The sequence below is a fragment of the Dreissena polymorpha genome, chromosome 1, assembly GCF_020536995.1.
Source record: "Dreissena polymorpha isolate Duluth1 chromosome 1, UMN_Dpol_1.0, whole genome shotgun sequence".
Taxonomy (NCBI): Eukaryota; Metazoa; Mollusca; class Bivalvia; order Myida; family Dreissenidae; genus Dreissena; species Dreissena polymorpha.
Genome location: NC_068355.1, coordinates 34,445,964 through 34,467,911, shown reverse-complemented (window position 1 = coordinate 34,467,911; position 21,948 = coordinate 34,445,964). Strand labels below are relative to the sequence as shown.

General features: G+C 36.7%; 1 protein-coding gene across 1 annotated transcript; it reads right to left on the bottom strand.

Annotated features, from left to right (window-relative positions):
- Window positions 1-15,532: 15,532 nt before the first annotated feature.
- LOC127866770 (uncharacterized) lies at window positions 15,533-20,454 on the bottom strand. Its single transcript, XM_052407609.1, has one exon. It carries the CDS (start codon window positions 20,452-20,454, stop codon window positions 19,387-19,389), a length of 1,068 nt encoding a protein of 355 aa, XP_052263569.1. The 3' UTR covers window positions 15,533-19,386.
- Between the last annotated feature and the right edge of the window lie 1,494 nt (window positions 20,455-21,948).

The window sequence follows — 21,948 nt, the reverse complement described above, 5'->3', positions numbered from 1 at the left end:
AAAATGTGAAATTCCATCTTTCATCACTAATGAAAACCATTCGTCGTCTGCGAGATTCGCAAATGCGAAGTGCGCAAGATTACCGGATGCACAAGATTACCGAACTTAACTGTACACTTCGAAACACGGGTTAAGTAAGTCAACGTGTATTGTGGGTCGAACACTATTCTTAATACAGCTGTTATTACAATTCATAAATGGTCCATTTGCTGAAGGGCGAGTATAAGGCAAATGGACGCATTTTTTTTTCTGTTTTATAACTGGTTATCATTTTTTTAAACCACATAAACACCAATGCTTATTTTTTTGAAGATTACACTGCAAGTTAGGCAAGTGATTTCAGTATTTAACAATGCTCAATGTTTACATTGAAAGTCTCATTGCACGCAACTTCAGGCTGGGATTATAGACCTGTGATGCTCACTAAAATAACTTCTTGAGGCCCGGGAATAGTTTATTATGAGACTTTAATCTATCGATCACTACAAGAAGACGAGACTTGGCAAAACATTAAATAATCTAAAAATTTGTGAAATTAACATTAATAACATGCAAGAGTAAAATGACATTGGTCACCTTTACACCCATGTATTCTGGAATGCCTGACTGAATAAGGTTAATTACTGAAATTTTAACTAAAGAAAAGCATATTTCTAAAACATCATTACAGAAGAAAACACTTGGTTTACATAAAACGAAAAAAAACAAGTGTTATTTTGTCCGAATTATGTTGCCTTCCAGAAGTAGTTACACACTTGGTAGTGTGGCTCACACATGAGGTAGAATGGCCGTGGTAACTACTTGGGAGGCAAAACAACTAGGGGAAAGGAAACTACTTGGGAGCAAAACAACCTGATACTGTACAGAATTTAATTTTGTTTGAACATGTTGATTTTTGTAAACCACAATCATTTGCTTGTGAATTAAGTTTCTGTAATTATAAACCTGTTAATGAGTTAAAGAGTTTATATTTGTTTCAAAATATACATTCATATGTCTTTTTTCCAGGTCCACTGAAGCGTGTGAAGAAACTGTATGTTGATGATAAAACACTTCCAGTGCCACGTTCTACACACTATTGGAGACAGATTTAATGTAGAAAACTACACAAATATCTGAATAATGTTATGAAAAAGATGGATGAAATCCACCCATTACAGTTACCAGAAGCTCCTGTAGTTAGTCACCTAATTCCAGTTTAGTTCTCTGAGATTCTTGTGATGGTGAATGTTGAGGAACTCTGTGAAGTCCTAGTGTTTTAATTGACGCAAGATTACATGCAAATTCAGAAGACACTAAGTATGCAGAATTCCGAACAGATACAGTAAAAAAAAAATTAAATAATGTGTAATTTGGTGACAAATTATAGTTAGTTATATACATGTATATGTATGTGTGTAGCAGAAGATTTTGTAAGGACTTAAAGGAGAAGTACTTTTTGGTATTTCAGGGATAATTTTCTCCAGTTCTCCATAAAAGCTTATGATAATACAAAGTATCCCAGACCTATCAACAAACACTCCTCCTTAACATTAGTCCTCTGTTTGTGTATGATATATATATATATCTCATGATATGACAGCAATATCTTGCAGACACCACAGCAAGCAAAGTTTCAATGTGAAAATTGTTTTGAAATATAATTTGAAAGAAGTCAAATTATCATTGTCTGAACTAGTTTATTTTAAATATGTAGAACAATTGTAGGACAATTGTAGACTTTGGTTCTAGACCTGTTCTATATGTGTTCTTATTCCCCACTAGAATGTTTGTAGAACTTACTGGTTCTTAAAGAGTTCTAAATGTGTTCTAGAACTACAGTTTAGAACATTTTTAGAAATTTCTTGAACTTATTTTGTTCTAGAAATGTTCTAAAAATGTTCTTGTATATTATTGGAACAGTTTCAGAACTAAGCCTTGTTCCACAAATGTCTGGAATTATTCTAGAAAACAGTTCTGGAACAATTCCAGAACATAAGTTCTAGAACGCGAATATGGAACATTCTAGAACTGTTCTTGATGTTCTAGAACAGTTCCAGAACCGTTCCAATTTCTAGAACAAATCTTCGCAGGGGTTGCTTTCAGAACGTCCAAAAAGCATGTTGTTTTTATTTTGTCTAAGTTATTTCTATGTAATAATAAGGATGATAAAAAGTGCACACATTATAAAACTCGACCCGTGCGCTACGACACACACTTTATAAAGTTGAATGGCGTGTGTTCATTTCAAACTTGCAATTGATTTTGAAAAATGAATTGCGTGTTAAATTATGCAATAGCAAACATCTTCAGTGCCTTCAGCGCTTTGATTAAATTATGGGATGCTGCCAGTTTTGACCCCTGAGTCAGCCAGTGGCATGATTTGAACAATAGAGGAGTATAGTAGTAGAATAGTGTATGACCATCAGATGATGTTACACACCAAATATTATAACTCATTCCTGTGATTCTTGGTGACAATCCACTTAGCAGTTCAGTAGGAGATGTTGTTTGAAGCAAAATGTAATCCACACAACTAACAACAATAGAAACCTTATGCGGCAGAGCCACCGACCACAATTAATCACCACAATTCTAACCATGAACAACAAAGCAATACTTAAGTCCTTTGTGTCATTATGACTGTGCTTAATTCTTTTAAAAGACAACACAATATTATAAATTATGCACATAAAATGATTCCTACTTATTAATTGCAAGCATCAGCCAGTATTTGTATACGCATGTTGTGTCATTAATATTCTGATTGCAATAACAATGACTACATCATTGGGTAATTAGTGCATGTTTGTATCAAACATTCCTCATTTGTTATAATGATTCTACAATATTTTGTTCTTGTAATGATCATTTGTCTAAGATTGAAGACTGTGGAAAACTGACTAAACAGATTTGTTACAGTTAGATTGTAATTTGGAGACAGTGACAGATGTTTTGTGCCATCAACTAATGTTTGTGTCTGCATTGTTGACAGAAACATGTGTTGCAAGAATTTAATCATGCTGAATGATGTGATGCAAAGTGTTGCTGCGTACTTAATTAATCGGGTTTCTTCTTTAGACAGCCATTTAGATGTCTGCAATTAAATAATACGGCAGACCTCGTCCATCTTCTTTCTTGAAGGGCGTTAGAGTTTTAAATCAAGCTTATAATGTTATTTTATGCACAAAGCTAAGATTCAGCATGATGCAATCTTAACTTTTGCCGGACTGTGTGTAGGTAATGATCTGCAAACAAAATATAACTTTTTCATCCATTAAATATATAATTGAGCCATGCTCTGTGAAAAGGGGGTTTAATGCATGTGCGTAAATTGTCTGCCCAGATTAGCTTGTGCAGTTCGCTCATTCTGTAAAAACTGGGCTTATTATGCCTAATGCCAACTGCACATGCTACTCTTGGACAACTGGCCGTGTGCACTTTACACACATGCATCAAGCAGTGGCCAAGAATAAGGCTTTAATTGTTAGGTATATAACGTATACATATCGTTCTCTTCCTATGACATCTCTTATTTATGATGATTTCTTACAATTTCTGATTTGCAAATGATCACATAAATCAAATCTTGTACATAAATCTCGTTTTCCTTTGATCCATGTCCATAACATCAGAGCTCATGTCAATTTGTTTGCCATACATGCTTCTTAAACATATGAAACTTCACCAGGCAGTCAAAAACACAATTTTCTATCATATGTGTAAATCATTGTTTCTCCAACATTTTAATTTCTATTTCAGCAGATTGATAAAATGCAAAAAATAATCTGTTCTAATAAATGCATTTGATAGAAAATTGAAAAGAATAATATTGGCAATATTTTTTTTCTGATTTATTAGATCTGGAATGCCTCCAGAGTTTCTGTTGTCCCATGATTTAGGTAATTATTTTTGCCAGTACAGAAAGTTGTTATGGAGTTGTCAAAGAATGATTGTGTTTGTGGTCATTTAGCTCCACATGGGAAATAATTTTGATTTAATCAGAAGCATAACATAATACGATGACATCTAATTCCTTCCTATTGTAGTATATTGCTGCAAGTTGTCATAATTATGTATTCTGTATGTGCTCTTGAAAGGTACATACAGGCAATGTTTTGTGGTTTTGTGTTTTTTTTTTAACTTAGTGTTTTATACAGGAAGGAAAAAGGGCGTGGTGCAAAATTTCAAAAAAGGGCACTTTAGCGCGCGACAACCATAAAAAGGGCACAAATATATCTGTATAGTGACTTAATAACAAGCTTTGTTACACACAAACATTGTATGTATAGTTTTGAGATTTATTGTTGAATAATTAAACCAACAAAATCCAGAATGTATATTTTATTATGTGTTTTATATTTTCATGTAGAAACAAAAACAAGATTAAACACCATAGGATATATATCTTATACAAACTATAGCTTTTCAAAGAAGTCTTAGAATACTGTTAAATGAGTTACCCTCTTAAACAATTATTTATATTTAAAATGTTACATACATTGCACAAACAAGTCCTTTATATGCATCTTAAATGGAGATTCACAAACACTAACACTTTGTTGAATAGTCATAAAGTTCTGCGTAATGACATTGTTTTCATGACCACGTGTTGTACTGTGTACATTTTATTTCGCAAAAAGTGTAACTAGGAACGGCGCCGTACTGTCTTTTGTTTATTGTCAATTAATTCAATACACGTTAATTGGTCTCCGATATAAACTTGTTTTGCTTACAAAGTAATTTGCATCAATTTCTAATTTATGTTTCGTCGAAAGTGGAATGCCAAAATCGGAAAGCGTACGTTGCGACATTCTAAACACGAATGATAAGTGGTACAAGTTCAATATTTTTGTAAAATTCATATCTGTAATTGTCAATTAACATATTTTGACAAGTTACAAACGGGTCATAATGTTCTTAATTGAACCAATGGTGCAGGCCTACTACTGTTACAACAATTAACAACTTTTGGCCAAACAGGGTCCAAGACGGGGTATCAACTTCTTTGCCAACATTCACACGTTATTGTAATCAAAACATCGTGACAATAAACAAGCACGTGCTCTAATTAAGCGCGGTCTGCCTAACCGTGAACAGCAAACGTGTTAAGATTGTCGTCTGCCACAATTCATCAACACACATCTACTGTGAATCTGCGCCAATTGTATTGGATAGGAGGCGGGGCGTTATTTTAATCGACAGCTTTAATATGTCACGGGTTGCTATTTTTGGCGTATGGCCAATTTTCAATGTTTTTTTGGTTGAAATCAAATCAATATTTTACAGATACAACTGGCGTTTTTTTTTTAAATTTAATTACGCGTAAAAATAAATGTTTTGATATAACTGTATTATGCATGAAATGCACAATTTCCACGTGAATAACATCGAGGTTTTCATCAAGTCTCCTAAGTAACTGTGCATGATTGTATCCGGACTGATTAGTGTTACAAAGCCACTGAAATTATCGATTGATATTGACACATGGTTATTCACGCATGAAATATTAGATAATGATATACAAATTCCAAATTATAATATTATTCGGCGTGACAGAAACAATCGAAAGGGTGGAGGCATATTAATTTATATTAAAGATAACATACCTTTCCAACATAGATTGGACTTAAGCGTAAATTTTTTAGAATCAGTTTGGATTGAAATAATGTTTCCTCAAACAAAATCATTCTTAATAAACTTTGTATACAGACCACCGGATTCTACAATTGAATGGAAATCAACATATGAATCTAATTTTAAAAACACTAATAACTTAATGGATACAGAATTTTATATATTAGGAGATTTTAACATAAATTTTCTTTCTGACAAAGATGTGTTCAGTAATAATAAATGGTCTTCTTTTGTGATGGCAAATGGACTCCAACAAACAACACGAATAACAAAAACATCAAACACTATAATTGATCATTTGTATACTAATCGTCCGGATCGCATCATGGAAATGTTTGTATCGTCCTATAGTATAAGTGACCACTTTCCAGTGTGTTTCACTCGAAAATTTCAATGAATCAAACTTTCAAAATTATTTGTTAATGTCAAATGTAGAACATGTTGAAACAATAGCAGATCCAAATACTTCACTTAGTTATTTACTAAAGAAAATTAATGAAGCGCTAAACGTTCACGCACCATTAAAAACAAAACGAATAAAATCTGATCGTCTACCCAGTTGGTTTACAGTAGAAATAAGACAAGAAATCAAAATTCGCGATTGGTTAAAAAAGCAACATAAAATAGATGACTACAAGAAACAGCGAAATCGTGTAACATTCCTAATAAGAAAAAGTAAAAGGCAGTTTTATAACCAATCAGTGAAGGAAAATGCATCAGTTCAGCATCTATGGAATACTCTTAATGCTTTAACAAAACCACAAACTTCACTAACTCTCCCAACAAAAATAAGGATAAATAATAAAAATATTGAAAATGTTGAAGATATTTTAGAAGAGTTTAACAATCATTTCATCAACATTTCCCATAATGTTTCAAAAAGATAATATGACCCAAACATTTATCAAACTTTCAAAACATTTTTAGACAAAAAAATAGGAATTCATGTATTTGACATTCCTCAGATTACAATATTTGACGTTCGGAAAATAATAGACTCTCTCAAAATATCTAAAGCTGCCGGAATAGACAATATTGGCACTAAAATTCTCAAATATTGTGGGGATACCATTGTAGGTCCGATTACTTCTATTATTAATACCTGTATAAATGCTGGAATTTTTCCTGACCAGCTTAAAGATGCATATGTTTTGCCAATACATAAAGGTGCAGATAAAAGTGATCTTAACAATTATAGACCAATTTCTATTCTCCCAACAATTTCGAAGATATTTGAGAGACACATCACAAATCATCTAAAATCATATCTTGAAAAGCATGAACTACTCCACAGTTACCAATCTGGTTTCTGCCAAAATCATTCCTGTCAAACATCCTTGATTCGCCTTGTAGATTCTTGGTTACAGTATATTGATTCTGGTCGCATGGTTGGATCAATTTTTATGCCCCCCTTCGAAGAAGAGGGGGTATATTGCTTTGCTCATGTCGGTCTGTCGGTCGGTCTGTCGGTCCGTCCACCAGGTGGTTGTCAGACGATAACTCAAGAACGCTTGGGCCTAGGATCATGAAACTTCATAGGTACATTGATCATGACTCGCAGATGACCCCTATTGATTTTGAGGTCACTAGGTCAAAGGTCAAGGTCACGGTGACCAGAAATAGTAAAATGGTTTTTGAATGATAACTCAAGAACACATACGCCTAGGACCATGAAACTTCATGGGTAGATTGATCATGACTTGCAGATGACCCCTATTGATTTTGAGGTCACTAGGTCAAAGGTTAAGGTCACAGTGACCAAAAATAGTAAAATGGTTTCCGGATGATAACTCAAGAACGCATACGCCTAGGATCATGAAACTTCATGGGTAGATTGATCATGACTCGCAGATGACCCCTATTGATTTTGAGGTCACTAGGTCAAAGGTCAAGGTCATGGTGACCCGAAATAGTAAAATGGTTTTCGGATGATAACTCAAAAACGCATACGCCTAGGATCATGAAACTTCATAGGTAGATTGATCATGACTTGCAGATGACCCCTATTGGATTTGAGGTCACAAGGTCAAAGGTCAAGGTCACGGTGACCCGAAATAGTAAAATGATTTTCGGATGATAACTCAAGAACGCTTTTGCCTAGGATCATGACACTTCATAGGTACATTGATCGTGACCTGCAGATGACCCCTATTGATTTTCAGGTCACTAGGTCAAAGGTCAAGGTCACAGTGACAAAAATCATATTCACACAATGGCTGCCACTACAATGGACAGCCCATATGGGGGGCATGCATGTTTTACAAACAGCCCTTGTTACTTAGGTTTTTGTGTCGCCTGACTATGGTCAGGGGACATATATGTGTTAATTGCGTTGTCTGCATCTGCAGCGTCACACTTTTCGAAAAAGGCTCACAACTTCTGTGTCCCTTCAGATATTGCTTTCATATTTGGTATGCATGTGTATCTGGACATCACCTTTCCATGCACATACAATTTTAACCCCTGTGACCTTGGCCTTGAACTTAAATTAGGTCAGTGTTCAGGTTTCAAAATCTGCGACTGCGATTCGAAAAAGGCTCATAATTTCTGTTTCCCATCAGATATTGATTTCATATTTGGTATGCATGTCTATCTTGACAACACCTTTCAGTGCGCATACAATTTTTTACTCCTCTGACCTTGAACTTGAGGTCAGTGTTCAGGTTTCCAAATCTGCAATTGTTTATTGGCGTCACTTGGTTGGTCACTCTGCATAGGCTTGATTTGTGGTAATCTACTTTCACATCTCTGTCATCAAAACATTTTGATCGTTTTATTAGATCAATATTGCATTTGTCTGCAGACTGGTTGACATGAAATTGTGACTTGTACAATGGTTAAATTACCCGTTTCAGACGAGTCGGTGAAAGGAATTTTACACCCTTTATATTCCTTGTAAATAGTATTAGTTATTAGACACCATACAGTATTTCTGCAGCAAAATATAATATTGCATTGTTTCTCCCAGTTTTATTGTACCGGCCAATTGCATGACCAGTACAAAAAAACGTAGCGCACCCAATGGGAGTGGTGTTCATTGTTGTTGTAAATATACTTTCCTTGTCAGGTGCTTATGAATAAATGGACCATACAATGAAATATACTTTCCTTGTCATGTGCTTATTAATAATTGGACTTTACAATGAAACATACTTTCCTTGTCAGGTGCTTATGAATAATAAGACTATAAAATGACACAAGTTAGTAAAAATGACTTTGCACTTTTATCAAGTGGAATTACATTCCTTACTTTCTTATTGATATCTTCCTCTAGTTTTTTTGTCAAACATGATTGTTCAAAATTTTAAAGCATTATAATCAAGTGAAAAACTGTGTTGACAACTTTTGCCATTCTTATACTCTGTTGCAAAATTTGAAGTCACATCACAATACATTTAGTATTAAATTTTAATTTTTGGTGAATTTTGAATCAACAAATTGAAATATTACTATTACTATATCTTAATATGCATACAGTTCTAAATCAAGTAACGGTTGAATTTAAAGTTGATACAAGTTCACATACTTTAGTCAACCTATCTGTTTATATACATGTGAAATCAATCAGACTATGTCACCATTTGCTAATTTTACTACAAAAGTATAAACCAATAATAGGTCAACTTAGTATGTGATGTCGTTTCAAGCTGCAACTGTTCAATTAATTTATGATCTGAGGAGCTTAAATGTCAACTTCCGACCCTATACCACAATCAGAAGCAAAGTGAAAATGGCTAAGTGTAAACAGCATAAATCCATAACAGCCTTCGATTAACTGGCAGTCTGTTCAGGTTATATGCTGTTTGCTGCTCATTAGTATCTAAGTGTTTAAAATGAAGCCTTACACACTTGAATTAAGTTAGAAAGGTATTTAATTAAATGTAACTTTCTAAGGGACTACAAACATGTCAAAATACGTATGTCAGTGGTGAAGGTTTCAATGTCAAATTAGACCCTTTACCACAGTGGTGATTAAATATGCCACATTGAAGGTGAAATCAGTGAACTGTAACAAACAACGATGGTTGTTTGCCCCTGGGCTATGTCCGTATTAATGGTACATAATTATACAGGTCTGTTCTATTATACATGTATGTGACAATTTTACTGCAAAAGAATCAATTCATGGGCAGTTTTTGGTTTCAATTATTGAATATGAAGTTACAATATATGAACAATTAGAAAAAAAACTAAAAAGATGAACTGCTCCTTTTAATACACAACATGTAGGTTATCATCTTTCTCTTAAAGCCAAAAAATAACGACTTCTGAAAAAATAAATGTAACCGGTGTTAAGGCTTCAGTTATGGATTTATCATCAATAAAAATAGATAATTATAAAGCTTTTCTAAAGCTTTTCATTGCAAATATGTGTATTTCTAGCTTAGTGGTACATGTTACTCCAGATAGATAAATTAGAGGAATATAATTTCTACAATTTCCAATGCGGGAAATGTGGTCTTGACAAGTCCGAATGGAAGCTTCAATACGTAGAATAACCAAAATTACCAAAATCCCCCATATAGAAAATAATTTATTTCAGAAACTGGAAAGGTCATATAAGCCATATTAAGTATGAATTATATCATGTGTGTATGTAAAGTAATAGGGAATATTGGTATTTGTGTAACTTAACGAAATCAACGTTATAAATCGGTTTTAATTCAGAAACAAGCGAAAACTATTTTATGTTATTATTTCAATAAAAACGTATCAATGCCACCGTTTTGTTGGTCTGCACTTTTTTTTATACATAATATATGTACCATGGGGTATTTCGGTACCCGCTGGGCGTCAGACAGCGTGTAAAACGAAATTCCAGTTATAAAGCGTTATTCGTGTCAAATACATGTGGACAAAATGTTTCTTTAGTATTTTCGTAAAAAACATGGGTAAATTCCAGTTTAGAGGTATTAATTTATTACTAAAACCACCATTACACGTAGTAACAGGTTAGATTTCGGTCAGGGCGCAAGCGTTTGGAAGCATGTTTTAAGTACAGAAATACCGGGGGTTGATAGCTAATGTTCTTATAAGTAAATATATTTTGCATTTGCATTATAAATATGTTACACAAACCTCTTTTACAAGTGTTATAGGGTGTGAGAAAAGTCCATAAAATCATCCGGAAAATCTCGTAATCAATAGGCAATCTGTAGACAAAGAACCCACTTTGATGTTAGCTTATCTAGGTTTTCTAACCGCTAAGCCACGTGACTAAGTGGGAGGAGCTATCAACGTCCAGGGGAGATGTCAATTGCGGCTGCAGAATACCACAAGACCAGGTCAGCTGGTGGTCCATACCCGTAGCCAAGGGGGCTGCGTTGGGTGCGTTCGCACTCAACATTTTTTGACGAGTAAATAAAGTTTGTACTGCAAGTTGCACCCAACTAATGGAGCAAGGGGTTCAATCTCCAACGAAACGAAAAGCTTTGTTGGATCTGTGTAAAACAGCTAACACATGCAGCAACCGCTTCTAAATTACTAGTCTTGGTTCCGTCCGTTTTCGAGTCGGCCTATCATTATGCCATCATGGAACTGGGGGAGGCATATGAGGATGACTTACTCTCACATACCCTGCTAGAGGAAGAGAATACTCGATGGAAGCAGCTCTTCTCTTCGGACTAATGTCGAGTTACTGGTTAATAATTATGCATTATACCATGATTTATAACAATTACACAGTGTGCACATCATTTTCGACAGACTGCGTTGTCTTTTTGTTATATCCTCGAACAACCATTTTCGGATCACCTCAAGAGTTTAACAGCAAAAAATAACAGCTATGCTCATGACAGGATCATTGTTTTGCTGTGTTGCACGAAAACCAATTCATGTCTACAAAGTAATGTAGTTTTTTGTAGTTTACCAACACTTATGGCAAATAATCTGATCCAAATACAAAACTTTCCACAATGTTTTAATTATGTCAAACTTGACACTGGGAAATAAGTCCCTCTCGTTGACAGTTGTTTTAATAAATTTAAAACATTTAAACATATGATCAGGTGGACGTATATGTTTAATTTTCCTTAACTGTGACAGATCATAACCCTTTCCCTGATAGAATCCCGAGTCCATCGATTCCCCTATACATGTGTTTATTACCGTCTTAATCAATTACTGCATACATGTGCAGGCTTTTTCCGCCCTATGCCACAGGTCCGAAATTCGGCCCCATTCCCAATGCAAATCTGGTTGTTTTTTTCCCAATTGAAAAAAAAATTCCCAATTCCAAAAAAAAAAAAAAAAAATGTTTTTTTTGTTTTTTTTTACCTTAAAATATATAAGTTAACCTGATCTGGTGTAGAAAATAGAAAGTATTGCATAATTAAATTATCTGTTGCCTTGAATTTGTTGGCCAGGCCTTTTCCCCAAATTCAGATTTAAAAACCTGCACTTATCACACATGTTCATAATATTTTGTAAAATTTTGATAATAAGTTATCAAAATAGTCGTTATTTACCAGTTAACGGCTTCTTTGAAATATAAGAAACACTATTTACATGCGATAATTTTTCCCAATTGAGCCAATTTTGCGATTATTTTTTTTCCAAAATTGGGGTTTTCACGACGCGAAATTCCCAAAATTCCAGTGTGGCGTTTTCCCAAAATGGAGCGGAAAAAGCCTGATGTGAATTTTTCTGTCTCTATCCATTACCCGATAATCCCGTATATTCCCAATGTCCATTTTCAAATGCAAATTCTGATTGATATTGACGACAAAAGTGCTCAAGAAAACTCATAAACACAAACGTCCGTCATTTTTCTAAAGTATCAAATAAATTTCAGCATATGTTTCTATTTAAAGATTTGATGAAATAGGTGTCCAATCGGGACAATGGTATTCAAACTAGCGTAAATAACATAATGTGGTGTGCGCGCATCGTGTACAGTTAATGTTCTGTTACAAATTGTAGCCAGAAATAAATACATGTATATGCCCATGATATTTTTATGCCCCCCTTTGAAGAAGAGGGGGTATATTGCTTTGCTCATGTCGGTCTGTTGGTCTGTCTGTCTGTCCGTCCGTCCACCAGGTGGTTGTCAGATGATAACTCAAGAATGCTTGGGCATAGGATCATGAAACTTCATAGGTACATTGATCATGACTCGCAGATGACCCCTATTGATTTTGAGGTCACTAGGTCAAAGGTCAAGGTCACGGTGACCCGAAATAGTAAAATGGTTTTTGGATGATAACTCAAGAATGTATACGCGGCCAACAGGGCGAACTCTGAACAATATAACTGAAGCAACTGGTCTGTAATCCTAAATCTATAATTATCAGTCCAATAAAACATCATCCTTTGAGTAAAATAAAGTGGATCAGTAAAAATATTATCAGAATATGATTTTTTTTGTATATTTTGTATATTAAATATTGTGTTAATGTTTAATTTTGTTGATTAATATAAATATAAGCAGGACAGGGGAGGTAATACACTATTATATCTTTCTTAAATACAGGGGAAACAAATGCAATAAGTTAAAATTTCATGTTTAATGAATAGAGGATATCACTCCCCCAATTTTTATGCCCCCCTTCGAAGAAGAGGGGGTATATTGCTTTGCTCATGTCGGTCGGTCGGTCTGTCGGTATGTCGGTCTGTCTGTATGTCGGTCTGTCGGTCCGTCAACCAGGTGGTTGTCAGATGATTACTCAAGAACACTTGGGCCTAGGATCATGAAACTTCATAGGTACATTGATCATGACTCGCAGATGACCCCTATTGATTTTGAGGTCACTAGGTCAAAGGTCAAGGTCACAGGTGAAGGTCACAGTTACTGGAAATAGGCATTTTAAGGATTTAGCATGGTTCAAACAAGGGAAACAACTACCGTTTATGCATGTTCTTTTAGTTACAGCATTTGCCTCCCTTGAAATTTATTTAAATTGTATCCACCACCACCACCACCACACCACCACACCACCACACCACCACACCACCACCACCACACCACCACCACCACCACCACCACCACCACCACCAACACCACCACCACCACCACCACGGTCGGTCTGTCTGTCGGTCCGTCCACCAGGTGGTTGTCAGATGATAACTCAAGAACACTTGGGCCTAGGATCATGAAACTTCATAGGTACATTGATCATGACTCGCAGATGACCCCTATCGATTTTGAGGTCACTAGGTCAAAGGTCAAGGTCACAGGTGGAGGTCACAGTTACTGGAAATAGGCATTTTAAGGATTAAGCATGGTTCAAACAAGGGAAACAACTACCGTTTATGCATGTTCTTTTTGTTACAGCAGTTGCCTCCCTTGTTTTTTAAACATCATGTTATAAATTACCACACCCCACATAAAACCCCCCTCTCACACCCCACCCCCCTACCCCCCACTCCCCTACCCCCCCACCCCCACTACCACCCCCACCCCCCACTTTTTTTTTAAACATTTGATAAATAAAACCCCACCCCCACATTATACCCCCTCTCCACTCCCACTTCCCCCCTACCTCCCTACCCCCCACCCCCCATTTTTTTTTAAACATCTAATAAATTACCACACCAACATTATACCCACCTCTCACTCCCCCCTAACCCCAACACCCCCACCCCCCCCCCCCCCCAATTTTTTTTTTACACATCTAAATAAATTACCCAACCCACATTATTACCCCTCTCAACCCCCCCCTACCCCCCCCCCCCAAAAAATTATTATTTTTTACACATCTAATAAATTACCACACCCCAGATTATTACCCCCCCTCCTCACCCCCCACCCTCCTACCACCCCTTGACCCCCCCCCAATTTAATTCTTTTTAACATCTTATAAATTCCACCACACACCCCACATTATACCCCCCCTCTCAACCCCCCTACCCCCTCACCCCCCTACCCCCTCACCCCCCCCTTAAAAACATTAAAAAACTTTCATGTTCATCTTGTTGCAAAATAAACTCCATTATTGTGATTCAAATGTAGAATGTTAATAATAGTAAAGTGAAAATTCCTGAGCTCCAACCGGGGATTGAACCACGGTCTTCTAAGTGGTAACCAGAAACTCTAGCTGCGTCGCTAAGCAGCTAGCTAAACAGCAAGAGTGCTGACTCCGGGTGATGGCCATCAGCACTCCCAACAAAGCAGCAAGGGCCACCTGCGAACATGGCAAGCCCAAACTAACTGCAAATAATTAACTGCACAAATAAATTGTATATGAGTGCTGACTCCGGGTGACGGCCATCAGCACTCCCAACAAAATCATATATATTTTCCCCCAAAAAATGTGCCAGGTAAAAAGCGTCCATCCGGCACTGATTGCCAAGGAACTGTTAACTTCAAGCGACTGTCGACGAACCCGAGGTGTACAAACTGCCCTATCAAAAGTGGAGTCGTGACCGACCTGTATCCGACGTTTGGTACTCTGCGTCTACACGGCAAACTGAAAAACGCAACTCAAACCAGCAGAATATGTAATTTACTAAAACCAAATCTAGTACCGAAAACAATCAGTTTCCCCTTATGTTATAAAATTAATGTGGACAGGCAAATAAAACTTAAAATAAATCTATATTTACCCTAAGCCTGACCAAATTTTTAAATATATAACGGACGCAGTAAAGTGTGACAGAACAACACTTTGTAAAAACAAACTACATGGGTTGGGTGGGAGGGGAGAAAATTTACAACCTTTTGTTTGTGTAGATAACAATGAGAAAGAAATTTTAAATCTGTAAAATTCGCTACTTCGGTTAAAAAACACCAACAATAAGAAAACTGAAAAACCAGCCCAGCAGTGGCCCAACAATAAACAGGTCTATTATTTAGTAATAGACTATATTATTGTAGAGGCCAAGAACTAAACCCAAACTGCCACCTAGCATTACATGGGCAAGCCTATATGAAAACTCCGATGAATAACCCTTTTCACACAGTAAATATAAACTCAACTAAATTTTTACTTTTTATTAAAGGACCTTATAACATAAAAACATAAAAAATGGTTCTGGCATATAATGTCTCGACTCCAAGCAGCAAGGGCCACCTGCGAACATGGCAAGCCCAAACTAACTGCAAATAACTAACTGCACAAATAAATTGTATATGAGTGCTGACTCCGGGTGACGGCCATCAGCACTCCCAACAAAATCATATATATTTTCCCCAAAAAAATGTGCCAGGTAAAAAGCGTCCATCCGGCACTGATTGCCATATGGCCACCCAACAACGCTGACCCAGGGGCCCAAAAGCCCCAACCTCGAAACCAGCTGGGCCAGAGATGACGGGTGGCCACTGCCAAAGAACTTTGGCTGCAGGGCGGATGGACGCATGCTTGGAGTCGGAAGCAGTAAACTGTAAACACAAGGCAAAGATATGAATAAAAACTAGCAGCAAAAATGCATAAAACCCAGCAGAAAAAAAAATGCATAAAAATTAGCAGCAAAAAATTGCATAAAAATTAGCAGCAAAAAACTTTCTTTTTTTCTTTTTTCAGACATATGAGTAAGAAAAATATGCATACAAACTAACTGCAAATATCTATTTTTGGACTCAATAGCAACACCAACATACATAATGTTTGGGATTTAAAATTGTAAGATCCCCCAAATTCGTGCATCTAGAACTTCAGTAATGGATTGGTGTGTTATGCCTTATAAATTTTTCAAGCCCTGCAGACATATTAGAAAGAAAAATATCTGTACCCAGAGTTGACAAGTGGACTCCGTCCTTCTCAAACAAATGTTCCTCAAATTTTCCAAAGTCAGAGTTGGCCAAGTAATGCCCTCCACATACCAAAGCCCTAGATGAACCATGACTATTAAGGCGCTTTCTTGCTTTGTCCATAGCAACTTTATTATCAGAATATCTCCAATTTGACCTTGGAAGCACTGCAGACCATACAATCTTAACACTTGGAAATATAGACAGTATAGTCCTGAATAGCTCGACAATCAATTTTCGAAGGTCCACCAGTGACCGACGACCAAGATCATTACCGCCTAAATGTAACACAATATAGTCTGGAGAATTACCCACATTGGCAAGCGAAAGAAATTTTTTCTTTGATTCTGCAAGTGTTAACCCACTGTACCCTTGCCACCAGATGATGTTGGGTTCAAGGCAGAGGTTGGCCCCTTCAGGTCGTAATCTTGCTGCTATGAAGGCTTGCTTGATTATTGATGAACCCAGTATCCAGATGGTTTTCCCTAAATACAACTTGGTTTTTGTTAGTCACATGAATCTAACTATATGAACCATACCTTTTTAATGGGGGTTATTTATTAGGCTGGGCATGACAACAGGAACAGGACGAACATATGTTTGGTAGGCATTGGAAGCCCATCTGCCTGCCTGTTTAATGATCTCCACTGAATAGCCTAGTTGGGAAGCTTCAGTTGCTGCTCCAATTCTGAAGGAGTGGGATTTGTAAGACCCATAATTCAGACCCAAAAGAGAAACCGTTTTCTTAAGAATAGCAGAAAATTGGTAACGAGTAATTGGTTGTTTGTTAAAGTGCAAAAACAAGGGACCAGGCCCTTGAGGACGAACATGAAGATACTGGTTAAGACACACAACTGGGCAAAATTCACTGTTTGACCTAGTAATTTTGAGCGCTACCCCTTTGCCCAACTAATCAGTTTTTGAATGCCGGATTGAAATGATTACCCCATTGTGATCAAATTGTAAATCTTCAATTGCCAACACCGCTGCCTGTAAAATACTATCACCTTTTTTAGGAACAGCTATTTCGCCAACTCTTAGAAAACCGAAAAATGCTAGCATAAAAGCTGCAGTGAAAAGTTTTGCTTCGTAGACACTGGAACACACAATATTAAGTTTGCTTACTATCCCTTGCAGTAACGAGAGGGTAATTGGAAGCCTATTATCGTGTGTTTTCTTATCTTTTTGCATTCCTTCCACCATTTTTGAAACAATGAACTTTTTGGTAGGGTCAACAACCTCAAGCAGCTTGCAATGAAAAGTATAGAGCTTAAGTATGATTTTGCTGTTTTGTGGGATAGTTTCTGTAGGGATAGCCATGCTACAAATCGAACCACCTGTTCAACTGTAGGCAACCAGGCATCTGACAAGCCGTATTGCCTTTTAAACTCAGAGAATCTCTCTAACCCAACGATGTATGCCTTTTTTGTATTAGCAGCAAGGGAATTGTCTAGCAATCTATTAGCCTCTTGTTGCAGATCATCAGTAAAAACTCCGGCGGGACTGATTCTGGACTCGCTTGTGCCTCTGGTGCTAACTGTTGTAACCTGTGAAACTGTTTACGAGAAATTGCATCAGCAATATAATTGGACTTTGATGAAATATGTACTGCTTTAAACACCACCGAGTATTTCATAACTAACAACACAAATTTTCTAACCAGAAACATCAAACGTTTCGACTTGGAAGACTGTTTGTTTATCACTTCTACCAAACCTAAATTATCAATATGAAACTTAATCTTCCTGTCCCTCAAAAAGACCCCCCAGAGCCATATTGCCAACAAAACAGGGACCATCTCTAAAAATGTTATATCTGATAAAATAGGTTGGCCTTGCCATTGAACAGGCCATGGGCAATAGGCCCAACTACCTCCAAAATAACAACCACAGCCAAGAGTAGCACCACCTGCACTATCAGTGTAAAGATGAATGACAGAGTTATCCAACCATACTTTATTTGGAATATGTACAACACCATTAAAATCTTCAATAAATTGAATCCACATCAGGATGTCTTCTCTCATTTCACCATTAACTCTTATCTTATAATAGGACTTTTTTAAGCTACACATAGCATCATAAAATCGGCGCAAGAATGCCCTACTTGCTCTTACTGCTTGACTACAAAAACTCAACTTCCCAGTCAAAGACTGCAATTCTTTTAACGTTAGTCTCTTTTATACTAGACAATTTTGCAAAAGCTTCAAAAGTTCTTCCACTTTTTTAGCAGGTACTCTAACAGTCATTTGCACAGTATCTAATTCCAGGCCTAAAAATGTCAGTACTTTTGTTGGGCCGATCGACTTTTCCACCGCAACTGGGACTCCCATTTCGGTGCATACTTCCTCAAAAGTAGAAACTAGCATGTTACAATTATTTGACCCAGCTGCACTTCCAAAAATAAAGTCGTCCAAATAATGATCTAAAGTTTGAATCCCAGTTTTGAAACTTACTAGCCAATGTATAAAAGTGGAGAATGATTCGAATAAAGCCGGAGCAATAGATAAACCCATTGGTAAGCATTTGTCAACATAATACTGGTTGTTAAACTGAAGCCCCATCAAGTGAAAGTCCCCTGGGTAAATAGGCATTAAACGAAAAGCCGATTTAATATCTCTTTTTGCCATCATTGCTGACGTACCTAAACTAAATAACATGTCAGCCACTTTGTCAAATGATGTATATTTAACAGAAATGTCTTCCACACTAAAACCATCATTGACACTTGACCCATTGGGATACGACAGGTGTGTGATTAACCGCCAACCCCCGTCTGGCTTCTCTAAAATGCCTAATGGACTTACTTTTAAATTGGAAATTTGTGGGACTTTGAAAGGACCTGAAATTCTACCTAAGGAAATCTCTTTGTCAAGTTTATTTTGGACTTCTGAAAAATGCACTTTTGTTGAAACCAAATTATTCGCTGAAGAACCTAGATGTGAACCTTTATAACCCAGCTTAAAACCTTGCTTGAAGCCATTACTGAGCACAGAAGCTACTTCTTTATTTGGATATAACTGAAGATATTTAGAAATCGTAACAACATTGATTGGCGACTTGCCAAGAGACCAAACTGAGGTATTAGTATCTGCTAAACTGGCCCCGGAGCCCCTGAAATGGGCCTCTAGGTCGGAACGTGTAAGCTCTAGGCCTGTACGAGGTCTGGGTGACAGCCCCCCTGACAGACCCTCCTCCCAAGGAACTGGTGGTGCGAGGCTTGAGATGACATACCCTGGAAGGATGGTCGGAACCACAAATCATACAAGCATGTTTGTAATTGCAAACTGACCGTAAGCATCTGGTATAATTGAAATCATAACATTTTCTTACAAAATTCCCTGTATCATGAACTGGCTGCCTTGGAGGCCCCATACACAACAGCCAAAGCTCCATATCAATCATTGCCCAAAAATTCGCTGGGTTATTACCCATTCTCAACCTAAACTGTTGATCATAAGATCTCCAACCCTCAGTGTGTCTTGATGCCCCCAGCCTTATAGTGTGCATATACTTTAAGAGATCTTGCATTTTAACAGGATGAGCACTTAAATAAATGCTTGAGAAAATGAGGAATGCGTCAGTCCATTTAGCTATATCCACAATGCTTTGTTTCATATTGGGCTTTACCACTAATTCACCCGAATTATTCAAAACCAAATGTTTTCCTAAATCTTCAGGAACTACCGGGGCCTCCAACAAACTTGCCAGATCTACATATTGGCCTGATATTATTTTGTCTTTAATTGACTGAGGAACATGATCACCTAAAACAGACTGAAAACTAGGAATCATGCATGGTAAAAAAATATCCTCACTAAAACCATTACCCGATTGAACAGCCGGATCTGGCTGGCTTGCTGCAGGCTGCATCTGGTCGCCCAGTTGTTGACTGAGAGGCAGCTGGTCGGGTTGATGGCCGGACTGTTGGATTGAAGACCATTGGCCGAGTCGATGGCTGGGGGTGGGAGGCAGCTGGACAGGCTGTTGGTTGGGAGGCAGCTGGACAGGCTGTTGGTTGGGAGGCAGCTGATCGGGCATTTGGGTGGAAGGCAGCTGACGGGGTTGTTGGCTGGTGCCAGGGAGGTTTTGGCTGGGATGCTGGTGTAGTTTGACCGACGGACGGCGCCTTTTCCGGTTTCGCATTTCCATGTGTGCAATAAAATAAACAATAAAGATAATAAGTAAATACCGAAAAAAGCCATATTTAGCTTATAGCTAACCCACTATAATAATTAACAAACCTTTTAGAGATTTATTGCATATGAACTAAAACTTGGACTCAACAAACTGTCTTGGTAATTATAAATAAATGCGCCATAAGACCACCTCTTAACTGCCGTAAGTACCGACTATTGCCGCATTGTCACAATTAAGTTCCTTTTACTATTGCTACATAAAAACCAACATTATGAACATACATTTAAATTGTTTAAATTTTTTAATTTTTTTTTTAATGATAAACCTGAACATAGTGCCCGCCCTAATGGAATCTGAAGCAACCTACTCTCCAGAAATTGAATAATACAGCTAAACATATTTTTACATTTTTGTGCTGACCAAAAGTAATATGTTTGTTTAACACGCCAGGGGAATTTCTTTATTTCAATTGAAATTTACCCTCTTACTGCCAGTGAGATATTAGCCTATTTTCAGAAAATAAGTATAACATGGTTATTTCACTGAATACACGAATGCATATCAACTACGTTTTCTCATAAAGCTTGAAATTGTTTTTGCTCTTACTACAATTGCTTAGATCAGACGCCATGTGACCGAACCACTTTTTCCCCACCACTGTACAGAAATCCGTAAAATAAAGCCCGTAAATTCAGCATCCATCATAAATATGACAAGAATTGCTAAGAAAAACCTTTTAACTACTGGCTTCTAACTTTATTTTACATATTTAAGAAACGTTTACTAGAATAGATTAGAAATAATTAAAGGAGAAAATTTACAACCTTTTGTTTGTGTAGATAACAATGAGAAAGAAATTTTAAATCTGTAAAATTCGCTACTTCGGTTAAAAAACACCAACAATAAGAAAACTGAAAAACCAGCCCAGCAGTGGCCCAACAATAAACAGGTCTATTATTTAGTAATAGACCATAATATTTTACAACACTTTATTTCACTCCTTTACTAATTTCATCATTGTTGACGGTTAAAGTGTATCTCGAAAGTGAATGAAAATATGACCAAAAAAAATTACCGGTACATACACATTGGTATATACTCATTCCAAATCACAGGTGGCGTGTGAACTAATGATATTAATTGGTGACAACATCATTTTGAAAAAACAAAAATCAAATTATAACGAAATGTCAACTTCTCTGAAAATAATATGTCACTATAAAATATATATATTGTTATTAGGGCTGCAACAATATACCGGTATATCGGTATATATAGCAATACGCAATCCGCATATTGTATTGCGATATGATTTTCATCATACCGGTACGAAAATTTTACAAAAATTCATTCACATTTCGTCCAGAAAAGCCATCCGAAATAATGATAAAAAGGTAAACAAAACAAAGCAGTGTAAATTATTTTTTATGTAAAAAAAGCATTCTAAAAAGTGTATTATACGGAGTAGCATTGTTACATGGGAGCATTCATTCGATGCTTTTGAAC

Coding starts and splice junctions, on each gene's coding strand:
- LOC127866770 (XM_052407609.1), bottom strand. CDS start 20,454: ATGGAAATGCGAAACCGGAAAAGGCGCCGTCCGTCGGTCAAACTACAC.